At 39.7% G+C, this 12,785-nt stretch overlaps 1 protein-coding gene across 1 annotated transcript in view; it reads left to right on the plus strand.

Moving 5' to 3' along the window:
- Positions 1 to 12,785, plus strand: part of TMEFF1 (transmembrane protein with EGF like and two follistatin like domains 1) — a gene marked incomplete at its 5' end in the record, with an annotated part of 44,689 nt that overhangs the window by 11,706 nt on the left and 20,198 nt on the right. The window contains one exon of the mRNA XM_017746125.1: positions 9,896 to 9,992. Coding sequence (XP_017601614.1) covers positions 9,896 to 9,992 — 97 coding nt within the window. The remainder of the gene's footprint in view (positions 1 to 9,895; positions 9,993 to 12,785) is intronic.

Raw genomic sequence — 12,785 nt, forward strand, 5'->3', positions numbered from 1 at the left:
TCTTTCCCCAGCTCAGTTTGCTTCTCTTTTCCCCTTTGTTAACAGGAATAACCCAGTTATTCTTGGGTTATTTGTTAACTGGGAATAACCCAGTCTGTTATTCCACTACAGATGCTCCCTGCAAGCTGAGCTTTCTGGCCTTGGTACTGCTATGCAGTTCTTGCAGGAGACAGATGACAGTAATTTAGTTCATGTTTCACTTTTACTTTTATAACAGTTTTAGAAAAATTTGAATGCCGTTGAGATTAGTTGGGTTTGGATTTTTTCAGTATTTTCCAGATGCCTACAAAAATCCCGTTTAAAGTCCCTTGTAATTGTTACTGTGTTGGTTTGGAAGAGATTGGCAGCCAACTGATAGATGTCAGGATTTTTTGGGTAGCTTTATGAGCAGTTTGGAAAAGCATAGGCCAGAACATGCTGTGTTTTGTTGTCTGCTCACTGGAGAGGTGAAAGGTTCACATTCAAATACACTTGTTGCTTGATTTGAGGCAGGAGGCTGAACCCAAATCCACCTGTGGGGATAAGAGAGGCTCAAATGGGTTTCCCTTTGTCATTGCTGTTCTTTTTGTTCTCACTTGAAATGTTCATTGAGCCTGGGACAAAGAGATGGAGAGGAAGGATTCGTGCTATGGAAAGGCTTTGTTAGCTGGGGCTCAGCATGCCAGTGCACTTGAATTATTTATGCAAAATTGAACGCCATAGGCTTAGGAGGTTTGGTGGTCCCTTGATACCCTGCAGAAGTAGTTGGTGTGGGAGGTGGAATATGTAGATTCAGTTCACTTCAGGCATAAAGAATTGAATCTGGTTCCCTTGGCCCCAGGTGAGTTTCTGCACTGCCTGGGTATTGAATTAAGAAGGAACAATGTACCTACTCTGTCCTCCAGCAGTTTTGTGACATTAGCCCTTCTTTTATTGGGGTTTCTTTTGAGTGCCTTTGGGCCAACTGAAATGTTCCTTCTTCTGTTCAGTATGAAAACAGTTGGGTTTAGTTCTCAATTTTAGGTTAAGAAAAAGAAAATTTAAACAATGAGAAATTGAATATCCTGCTTGGCTCTTCTCCCTTTTTTTTAAATACATCGGAGGCTATTTGTGACACAGTGAATTATTCCTGTCCCTGTGCATCTTCCTCGCTGAACTGGGTGTTGAGTAATACTTCTGTGGGACAGTTGGTTAGTCTTCAGCATGTTGAGTCATTTTCTGTGTCTGAAAGCAATCCTTCAAAGGATGGAATCCACTGTTGCTTTGGTTATTGAACTCTGCTCTGGCTGAAAATTCAAGGATACTTTCATATCTGGAATTTGTTTTGGTCCATAATTCAAGTAGCTGTAAAAGTGTGACATGAAATCATTAAAACCCAAAAGGATTTATTGCAATTTAAAGGAATTTAGAATTAAAACCAAACTTCTAGAAGAGTGATGAACATACTGAGGATGGAGATGCATTGTTTAGAATCCAAACAAGAAGAAAGGATAAGAACCCAGGCAGAGGGTAGAGGTGCTCTACAATGCCCTCCACAGTCCTGCCTCCCTGGTTGTTTCAGCTATGGGACTGTCTGCTGCAGAACTGCATCCTGGCCCAGCCTTCTCCATTTCCTTTTGGCGGAACTCAGGATATACTGAGATATAGTAATCACCCATGCCGGAATGTTTAATCTCATACTCTTGGATAAGGGTGCTCCAATGGGAACCTAATTCCCTGGGGAGCCTCTGTGCCCTACCGGTTAGGTACAGCTACTGCTTGGAAGCACAAGGAGCCTTCAAGGGAGGTGGAAAAATGCAAGGATGAGAGAGAACCAGCAAGCAAGCAAACATACTGGCTTAGAAACTTCTGTTTTCTTCCTAGGATTTGCATTTCCAGATGTTGATCACAGAATCAGTGTTCGCTGTGTTTCTTAAACATGCAATTAGTGTGATTGTGTATGCACCAGTGATGCTTGCACACATGGAATGGATGAGCACAGCTGCTTGTGTGCATTCAGGAAGCATCGCAAGTGCTGTGCAGATGCCCTGCTGGCTTGCTGGTGGATTTTTAAGAAAGTACTGGGAAAGCATCAGAGTTGTGTTTTTCAGTTGCTATAGCTCTGCCTGAGACAGTCTCTACTGCTGAAATAAGCTGTTGGCCTCATGTTTATTTAAGATTTGTGCTACTGATTCACACTGTTCTTTTTCATTATCTGCATTTCATTGCAGAACAATCTCATTAATGATTCTGAGACCTGACTGCATGCAGATTCTCCCTCCTACTCCAAAACTGTATGATGTTAATGCATTCATTTCTACGTTAAGAAAAAAAAATAGATTTAGAAACAATTCAAAAATCCAGAAAAGTCCTCTTCCTCAAAGTTAGTTTCAGACAATATCTTCCCTTAGAAGTCATCATGTGCTACAAGAAAAAACAAACAACTAAAGACCGTGGAACTACTGGTTCAGGTTCTCCACAAATCATGTTTACTGCTAAAAAGATACTAGGTTTTAGGAAAAGAATTAAGAGTGGGAGAATTTTTTCAGCATGCCTGAATGAGATGAAGCAATATAATTTTTAAGGATGACACAATTGTCTAGTTGCCCTCTGACATTCTGAATGAGCTAGTTCCATTTCTATGCTCTGTTAGCATTGATTTGTAATAAAATTACCCATTTTTCTAATTTCAGAAGTCTGAAACTTCAATTAACATAATAAAAATTGTAGTTATGAAACCAAGCAGTAGGTCATTTGTGGCAATGGGTATCCCAAGCCACTTCTAAGAAGAATATATGAATGTTAATTCAGAAATGAGAGAAATTTCAAAACCCTCAGTATTCTACCATTATGTTTCACCCCTGCAGAAGGCAATGTCAGAGAGCAGAGACTCAGACTTTAAAGAGTTGCTTAGCTGGGGTCATGGCTGAAGATGGTGGGATCCTTTAAACTTGCATCTAAGATGTGGGCTTCTCTCTCTATTCTCATATGAATCATTCTGCATTTTCCCTGTTCTGAAGAATACAGTCATAAAATTAGGCCCTTTGTTTAATCAATGTTTTGTTAGAGTTTGGGGCAGAACTGGGGAAGGAGCAGGTACAGACTCAGATTTGTGTTCATCTCCGCCTGCTGTAAATTGCAACACTATTTGACCCGCTGGATGTATTTCCACAACTTGTAGATTGGAGCACAAAAAATGATTCTCAGACTGTCACATGTGCATAAAAAGGTAGATTGCCAGCTTACAGCTGTGACTTTGTGATATAGTAAGGCCTTTGCAAGAACGCGTTGAAAACCATCAGCATTTGTTACATAGACCATGAAAGAGCTAACAAATGGTAAAGGCTTTTCAAGCCAGCCTCTCAGAAACAAATCACTGTCCTAGAAGAGGCAGGTTCTGTGCTCTAGTAATCAGCCAACAAGGGTGAGATTTCTAAATGTCCTACTATGCCCATAACATTAATTTTTAATTCGTTTTGTTCAGTGTTTGTCTGTGTACCTGAGCAAAATGCCCTTTTGATATTAGAAAAGTTGTAATGGTAGTTAGACAGATGGCACCCAATCATTTCAGCCTTTTCAGCTAAGTAAATAGCATGCTTGCAATACATATAGCTAAGTTAATTATTATGAAAATAATTTGTTTTGAATTTCTAATCCCTCTGAAATTTAATAACTGAAGTATCTTGTGATGAACGTCTAGCAGATTGCATTTAGTAATTAATAAATTGATATACAGTATGTGCTTTTTAGCAGGCTGCCATCTGTTCCTTCCCCTCACTGGGGACAACACTTATCCAGTAATTGTCACACAGTCAGGGTGGAATAAACACATACAATTTAGAGCCTCGAATATTTTCTATTTTAATTTGTAATAGTGCTACTGATTTGTTTTAATGTATTTTAATATGACTTGCGGAAACTTGACGGTGATTAGCACCCTGGATAGGAGGTAGCATCACGTCTTTTACCTATTTAATGGTGTGTGACTTAGAAAGATTTAAGTGCGGGTTCCATCACGTGGCTTGTCACTGAGTATCACTTTAGCTGCAAATAGCCCTATATATTTCTGTCAAGATCCTACTCGACGTAGGTAAAATTAACACTGAAATAAAACAAGCAAGAATTGCTGTTTTTTCAGCAAAGGTTCATAAAGGCAGAGGCGAAGGGCCTGAATGTTCAGGCATTGTGTTTGTGGAGACTTATTCTAAGTAGGTTTTTCAGGGATGTTGGAGCATGCTTGGAAGGATGCTGGGGCCAGAGATACATAAAGACAGATTCCTTTTCCCTCTTGCACAGGATAGGTAGCAAATGAGGATGGATTCATCTCATATACCCTGCACTGGTCCTGCAGAAAGGCGTCCAGTGTGTTCATGAAATTGTGGGACACCTCCCTTGGCATCTGGTGACTTTCATGTTCTCTGTTTTCCACCATCATCTAGTCATGCTTAATTTCCCTGGTGCTTACTCTGAAGCTGTTGTGTCTTCCCTTGGAGAAAAAATGAGTTAGCTGCATTTGAAGCAGCGCACTGGAGTGAATGGGTACTCGAGTTCTCCAGCTGGAGGTTTCTGCAGTGTGAAAGCTGATCCAGTCTTGCAATATGCCAGCTTTTCCTACCACTATCCATGGTGTCATATGCACAGAAGCAAACCAGAAGTTCCAGCTCTCAGGTGTGTGAAATACCTATCACCTAACAAGGGCAGTGGTGGTGGGTTCTTACAGTGCGTGTCCTCACGTCCTTTGCTTGTAGGTGTACACATTGTCATTATCATAAGCACTGGGCCAGCCTGTCACCTTGGCTAGGTTGTGATTAGGGAATCAATCTTCAAACTCCCCTCCTCCAGGCACCTCAATTGTAAGTAGACCCAGCATCCTCCTGTTAAGCCTGTAATGCCCCTTCTTGCAAAATCCAATTCCAAAGGCTGGTGCCTTTCCTGAAGCATGCTTGAAGCTGCAGTGTATGGTCCACACTGCACACGGAAAGGATCTTTCAGCCAGGTATAGATGTCTGCTGTGCCAAGCCAGGCTTTGCTTCTAGGCCAGCTGGGTGGTTGGATAAGAGAGCAGGACCTTCCATACTGCCAAATACTGCTTTTGCATATGATCCAGCAGCGTGGTCAAGAGAATTCAAGACATCATTTGCCAAAAATTTGGGAGAGCTAAGAGTAGTGTTGTCTTTAAATGTATACTTACAGCCAAAAAGAGCAGGTTTGCAACTTTTTTTCAAATTACGGGAACAATCTCCATTTTAACTAAGTGCGTCATTAAAGTTGCCCTAAAAGTTAATGGAATGTAGGATAAGTCACTAAGCTCTGGAATGAATTGCAGTCCTTAATGTGCAGTTCTGTGGACTGTGGTATTTTGAGAGGAATTTCCAGTGCTAGCCCTACTGAGGGAATCACAGGGTAGGGGTTCTTTTGTACTTTGGGCTGCAGAAGAGGATTTGCTGTGGCCCTTCCTATTTTTTCAAAATCTTTTTGAGATTAGTTGATCCCATGGGATACAGTAGAAATGATTATGATCCCAAACCAGGTACGAATTGATTTTCAGAGGGGCTTTTCTAGGCAAAGGAATTCTATCTGTACATGGCTACTGAGGAGTTGCAGCTCCCCCCTCTTCACTGGGAACAGTGATAAATACAAATATACAGCATAGCTCCCTTTCCAAGCCATGCCTTCAGGCAAACCTAGCTTCACCTTGACACAGATGGATACTTTTGCTTCAAGCCTGATTGAAAGCCCTCAGCAGAAACCCAGCCACATTACCGTTGTAGGAGCACACAAATGAGTTGCTGAGGGAAGCAATTTACTGCTGCCCAGTTCCTCTAGAGCTGCTGTCCATTGGCAGGCTCCTACCCTGCAGCTCCTAAGATACAGCTGGCCATCTTCTGCAGAGGAATAATGACTCAAGCAGAAGTGTTAGGGAGCACAGCTCAGAGAGACAACTGGGAGTCACTGATCCTATCTTTGTGCCTTGTTTCTTTTGAAGGACAGAGCATTAATGAGGCGCTGCCCTGAAACATGTAAGGAAGCTGAAAAGAGAGGGAAAATGAGCTTTCACTCAACATCAAATTAATATGTCAAGAACAGGATTAATCAAGATACCAACAAAACCAAGAAGAAGAAATTCTGTAATCATCTATATAGCAATATTAGAAGCTTGCATAATAAACAAGAGGAGCCTGAATTGCTCATTTGGGAGCATATTTTGACCTAATTGTTATTACTGAAACCTGCTGGGAAGATCTGATTGATTGGAATATTAAAATTAATGCCTACAACCTATGTAGGAACAATCAAATGTGGGGGAGAAAGGAGGAGAGAGAGGCAATTTGTCGAGGGATATATTGCCTGTTTGAAGACATTTACACCAGAGAAACATGCTCTCAAATATTAATGGGTTAACATATTTTAACAGAGTACCGGTGTACAAGTCTGCTATCAATTCAGGTTGAAAAACAACATTCATCTACTCTTATTGGTGGGAAAAGCTGTTTTCTTGAAGGACTTGCCTTGGCTCCAGCCAGGACAACTATGATTTTGGCAGTAGCCAGGAGGGGACAAGGCCAGGACCAAGAAGTTATGCTGTACCACCTCACATCATCACTAGGGGCAGGGAAAAGGGATCTTTTTCTGGAAGGAATGGCTCTTTTCTGGTTGAGGCAGCATGGCTGCAGTCCAGTTGAGCTCTGCAGTGAACATTTTGGCTTGTGAATCACTCTCTCTTCTGTGCACTTTTGTTATTAATATTGTTGCTGTTACTGTTCTTTTCTTATCTCATTGCTGTTTCCAGTAAATTGTTCTTACTTCAACCTGTGAGTTTTACCTTTTGTGCCTCCAGTTTGCCACTCCATCCCACCAAAGGGGCAAAGGGGAGGGGAGAGCAGAGGAGCCAGAGAGCAGCACATGGACTGGAGATTCTCGCTGGGGACACTGGATGGGGAGTACCATTCCTAAACCACAACAGGACTTCAGTCTATATTATACACAGCGTCTAATGCTTCTACTATCAAAACATAATGCAGCCAGTAGTGAAAGATGCTTCTGAAAATTGTAGGTGACCTATATACATGAGGTCCAGCAAATTCTGATCAAGAAAAAACCAAAAAGTCACACTTTTTTAAAAACAAACCTAATTTTAAAAGGTAGAGAAAGCAATTTTAGGATGAGGAGAAAAGGAAAGAAAGGGAATTTTACATCAAATAGTATGTAGAAACAATGAACAAGTAGTTGTGGGCTATGTTTCTGAAAATAAAAAGGTGTTGGGGCATTCACAGGGAGCAGAACCAGAGCTCAGGAGGAAAAGTGTGTATGTTGCATGTGTGCGTGTGTGTGTGTGGTATGTTACTTCTTTTGCTCCACTGCAAAATTGAAATGCTAGTAGTGCAGCAAAAGGGCCAGTAAAGCATTCTGGTTGCATTTGCAGTCAAGTCAGATAGTATAAATGGGATATGATGAAATGGTTTCCATGCTAGGGGTACCACAGAAGGATATTAAGAACCAAATGTTGAAGAGGTATTCTGTAACCAGCAGGTCTGCCAGGTTTGCTGCTGAAAGCTTTAAAATGGATGGTAAAGAATTCTTTAGGTTGTTGATGACTTTTTTGTCTCTTTTTCTTCAGTAGAATAATGATAAATAATATACAAATATTTTCAGAACAGCTAAATGTGATGACTGGGCAGCAACAGCCTCTCATTCTGGCACCTATGAGAAGCACAGCAGTGAAATAGAAGGTGGAAAAGTCATCTGAGTACAGAATTAAGTGAGGGAAAAAATATTTAATGTCAGTCACCAGGAGTTCATGGAAAACCTTTACTGAGAAAATTATCTTTTTTTAAACTGATTTTTCCAAGAAAGGCATTTGTACGACAGAACATTTTATGTAAATGTACCACCACAGAGCCGTAACCTTTCTCAGTCAAATGTGGTCTTTAATCTCATACAAGTCTAAGTAACTAGAGAACACAACATCCACATGGTGCACATCTAATGTGCAAAAATACTGCAAATCAATAGATCCTGAAATGTTAAGGAGGCTGTAGAAAACGAGTGTGTTTCTAGAGACAGTTCCTGGCCCCGTGACCCTTTCTACTGGTGATCTGGGAGCAAATCAGTCGGCACTGATTTGGTGTGGATCACAGAGAACAGGTCACTGAGCTAACAGGATGCATAAGCAGGCAGGATTTAATGTCTGAGGACAGTTATCTGTAGCAAGCCCAGGACCTAGCTAATTCTTCCTTGATGTCAGGAATACATCTCTCCTACAGACTGTTGACCCTGAAAAGGACTCATTGGGGAATAAAGTGGATAATAAAGTAAAGATGATTGTCAGTGCAGAAAAACAGTCAAAAAGCAATATGATTGTTGGATGTTTACAGTGAAGAATGTCACAGATGGTATTTGGCTTTGATGACAACTTTTCTGGAACAATATGTCCAGCCCTTGTACCTGTAACTCCAGAAGGTGTCAATTGACAAAGGGCACTGGCAAAGGGCGTCAAGGGTCATAAGAACAGAAAAAGAAGTGGAAATACCATGAATGAAAGCAGTGCCATTTGTTTGAGTTATTCAAACCATAGGGCATAATTTATTGGCATGGAAAAGTGAAATCTGATGCTAAAGGACATTTGCTGAATGTAGGCATAGGAATGTGGTACCTAGAAAGAAGGAGAAATCAAATAAGATGTGCATTTGTAAAGATAAAAGCAGATGACCTCTACTGCAACTTGATAAGAGTGGTGATAGAATTTCTACAGTGTGAATTTTGTTTGATCGGTATTAATCTCTGGAAAATGCACAGCATGCTTTAGACAGAAGGTAGTTTGCAAGTCTCACCTGCACTATTCTTCATGGAAACACATCCCCACAGGTTGGAGGGAGAGATTCCCTTCAGCCAAGATCCAGGGAAATTAGGAAGAGCTGTTGTGGATTTCTTTTTCCTGTTTGTATCTAAAGAACGCAAATTCAGCTGTTTCATTGGTGATGTTTGATTTACTGTTGCTACAGCACATAAAGCTGCTGTGAGGAAAGGAATCACTTTGATCTCTGTCCATCCAGCAGCCTTGTGCAGTCAGCTGTGCACCACCATGATACTGTGATACTTTAAGTGGATCTCGACTCCCTCTGCAGATTTCTGTGGTTCTTTTCCTTCCTTTCAAATACATAGCTCTCCTTCATCGCTTTGTTAAAAATCAAAAATAAGAGTGGTTAATGGTACTGAAACAGTAAGAATATCATTTATTTCTCTTTTACTTGGTGAAGACTTTTGATGTCCATGTCAACACTAAAATTAATGTAGATGTTTTTAGGATCAGAATATTTGAGATAATTGATTTTTCTTTTTAGGATACATAGCATTTCTACCAGTTTCTTGTTAGGATGACTTTTTTCTTTTATTCCTGTAGAACTAGACAGAGTAATCTGGAAAATACACCATGGCATATATGACATATGAGCATAGTCTAATCTCATAGTCAGGAATCAAAAAGGGGAAAAAATGCAAGCATCAACCTTGCATAAGGATATCTATAATTAAAGACTGTCACAGAAAATAGTATTTAAATCCCCAGTACATAATATTCAAGGACATCAAAAGGGACAGGGTTTATGCATTATCAGTGGCAATTAAGAGTAAATGTGACTGGGACATGTCAGTGCCAGTTATGTGCCTGGTGGAGCGGGAATAAATAAAAATGACTGAAATAAGTATAAAGGAAGAGCCAATCAATGAAGCACTAGCGTTTTCGGGGACACTCTTCTATCAGTGGTACAATCCTGCCAACCTCCAATTGACTGACTTTCAAAAAGGGAGTGCTATTAAGGTTAATAGCTTCAGTACCCGATAGCTTTATGTTGACAGTATTCCTGAAGGCAAATGGATTTGGGTAAGCAAAAACAGAGCTTAATTTGAAAGTCATGCTTTCTATTATTTTCTTTTTCAGAATATGAAGGATCTGGGACAGAAGTTCAGAGAAAACACTCAAAATGTGGAGTTTGCAAATATAGGGCTGAGTGTGATGAAGATGCAGAAAATGTCGGGTATGTAAAGTTTCCCCTAACAATATCACTGAACAAAAGGGAAAAAATATTAAAAGCAAAGTACATTATTATCTGCTTCACTATGTTTATTCTTGCTAACTGAAGCTTTAGTGCTGTTCAGTAATAATGTGTTTGAAATGTGTCTGTAAAGAACAAACCATCTGCAGTTGCAAAGTAGTAGGAGAAAACAACAGGGAGTTTTACTGGAAAGATTTTAGCTAATATTTTTCAAACAAAGCGCCTTGATTTGTTTTATGCTGCCAACAAAACAACCCCAAAACCAAACAGGAATGCAAAATAAATACTGATTATTCAACCCCTGAGCTGTTTTTCTCTATGTTTTCCTTGTTCATAAAGTGTTACAGGCAGTTATTTTCATCAGTGCAAAGCTTGGACCTAAACACAAAGTTGAACTGGGGAATTGAGCCAGTCACTTCTTCTAAACTCACTGTGGCATTTGATATCTTAGATGCACCCAGGGGAAAATGAATGAAAAATATTAATTATTGTCAAAGTTCAAAGCAAATTATCAAGAAACAAGAAGCTTTTAAAGACAATCCATAATGCAGAAGCAGATGCACCAAATTTCCTCACTCAAGGTGGTTGGTTATTTTATACTCCGGCTGTCCAGGCTCTGGGTGGCTCTCAGAAAGGGGGGAAATACCATGAAGGAAAGGGCTTCTTCAGACAGTCCCATGAGGCTTTAAGGGGTTTTTAGGGAGTTAGAAGAAGTCCCATCTGTTGATGGTGTTTTGTTTCCCAGCAGCCTTTGTCTTGGCAGTGGCCACCAGTATGGAATAAGCTTTGCTGGGGTCTGGGCTGGTGGCAGGTACTGGGGTTACAGCTACAGACACAGCGCATGAAGGTGTTTGAGAGACTTGCAAATGGTACATTTTTGTGTTCACAGAGGGAACAACATCTCAGAACAACACTGTTTGAACATCACTAATCAGAGAAAACATCACTCTCCTTTCTCTTGTCTTCCAGCTGGAATCCATTTAATGTTGAAATATGTCTTAATTGCACAAGGTTTTATTACAGGATATCAGCATGAACACATCTCAGGCAGTAAAGCAGCTTAGCACTAATATTCAAGATGTGCATTCAAGATTAAATCATAGAATACAAGGGAAAGCAAAATAGTAATAGTGCCCATGAATACTAGCATGATACTTCACATTTCATAAAATACCATAGTCCTAAAGTAGGCTTGCTCTTTCCAGGAGAGAAACAAATGCCCTAGAGCTGTTTTCTGTAATACTAATAATTTTTTGGAATATTGCCTTGGTCTGCTTCATTTATGACTGAAAAGATGGTATAGATGATATATATATATATGTTGTTATATGCACTGAGATGTTCTTTTGGCTTTGAAAAATAAATCCCGAAGCAGTCAACCTCAGTAAGAGCTTGCCTAGTCTTTCTGCACTTGTAGAGCTGGCATTCCTCCAGCTATATAGTATCTATAAGAAAATTAGGAAAAAGCTGAGGAGAGCGGAAGATTTATTCCCTACATCCCACTCATACAAAATGAAATCAGGCTCCCGCTTCTTGACAACAGACAGAGAGTGCTCTTTTGCCTCTAAGATTTCCTTAATTATTCCTCATTTAAAAAAAATTGGAAACAAAAACTTTTATGTAGAAAATGCTCAAAAGTTAGAAAATATTCCCATGTACATTATTTGCAATTTATTGGATAATATTTTTCAATTCTATATAAGAATTTAATATAATTTAATTTTTTCCCAGTACCTTTGACCATTAAAACAGGCTTCAGTGATATTCACTGTTTAAACATAGATAAATCAGGCTCTGTTAACTCAGATTGCCTCCACAAGGTTGATTTTGACAAGTCACATAGCAAGTCACAAACTTGTTAAAGTAGAATATAGGAGTTGGCATATTTTTTTTCCTAAAATCAAAACAGTTAATTACCTGGCAGAAACAAGATAGGATTGAAATCTTCTGTTTGGGAAACTTTAGTAGAGCACCCCTTACATCTAATTTTTACTGATTTTTACATCTAATTTTTATTCTCTTTCCTGCTGTGTTTCAGTGTAGGTTTTGACATCATAAACTTATATCATGACATATAAAGTTATTGGCAGCACAAGTATCTTTCATTAGACTTGTATAAACATTGCTGGTCTGAATTATCATTTAATTCTAATTTGCACTAGATTACCGATACTATCCCTAATTCTACCAAATCACAAAACACCCTAATTTCATGAAAACATTGTTTTGATTTTCCTTTTTAAGACATGAGAATGGCCACTGGAACTGTGAATAGTGTGGTAATGTCTACTGAACCACAAACAAAAAATACAGTTAGTTCTGTTCAAGTAGGTTTCTTAGGCCTGGACAGCCCTTGCTTGCACCTTGTGATGTTAAGACACTTAATAGAGCGATCCACATGATTACAGGTGGCATTTAAGGAGAATTTTGCTCCATGATAGTAACTGGATGAGTTAGCTGAACTGTCCCCTAATGTTTAGTAGATAATCTCAAGCCATATTCATGATACATACAGTAAACACTTGCTCTTGATATACCCTGGAGTATCCAGACTTTTTCTTAGCACACACGGGGCTTTTCAGTTCTACTGGTTACTAATGAGATAAACAGATCATCCTATCAGTATACAAATACAGGATGTCTAGAGGGTCTGGGCTCCTGCCCTGTACTGCACCTGCAACTCATCCATGTGAGCTCAAGGGCTTCTCCAGGAGAGCTCTGACCATCTCCATGAAGAAAAATTTGACATCTGGGCCCATCTGTTCAAGGGCTGAG

This window comes from Corvus brachyrhynchos, unplaced genomic scaffold (assembly GCF_000691975.1).
Source record: "Corvus brachyrhynchos isolate BGI_N302 unplaced genomic scaffold, ASM69197v1 scaffold409, whole genome shotgun sequence".
Taxonomy (NCBI): Eukaryota; Metazoa; Chordata; class Aves; order Passeriformes; family Corvidae; genus Corvus; species Corvus brachyrhynchos.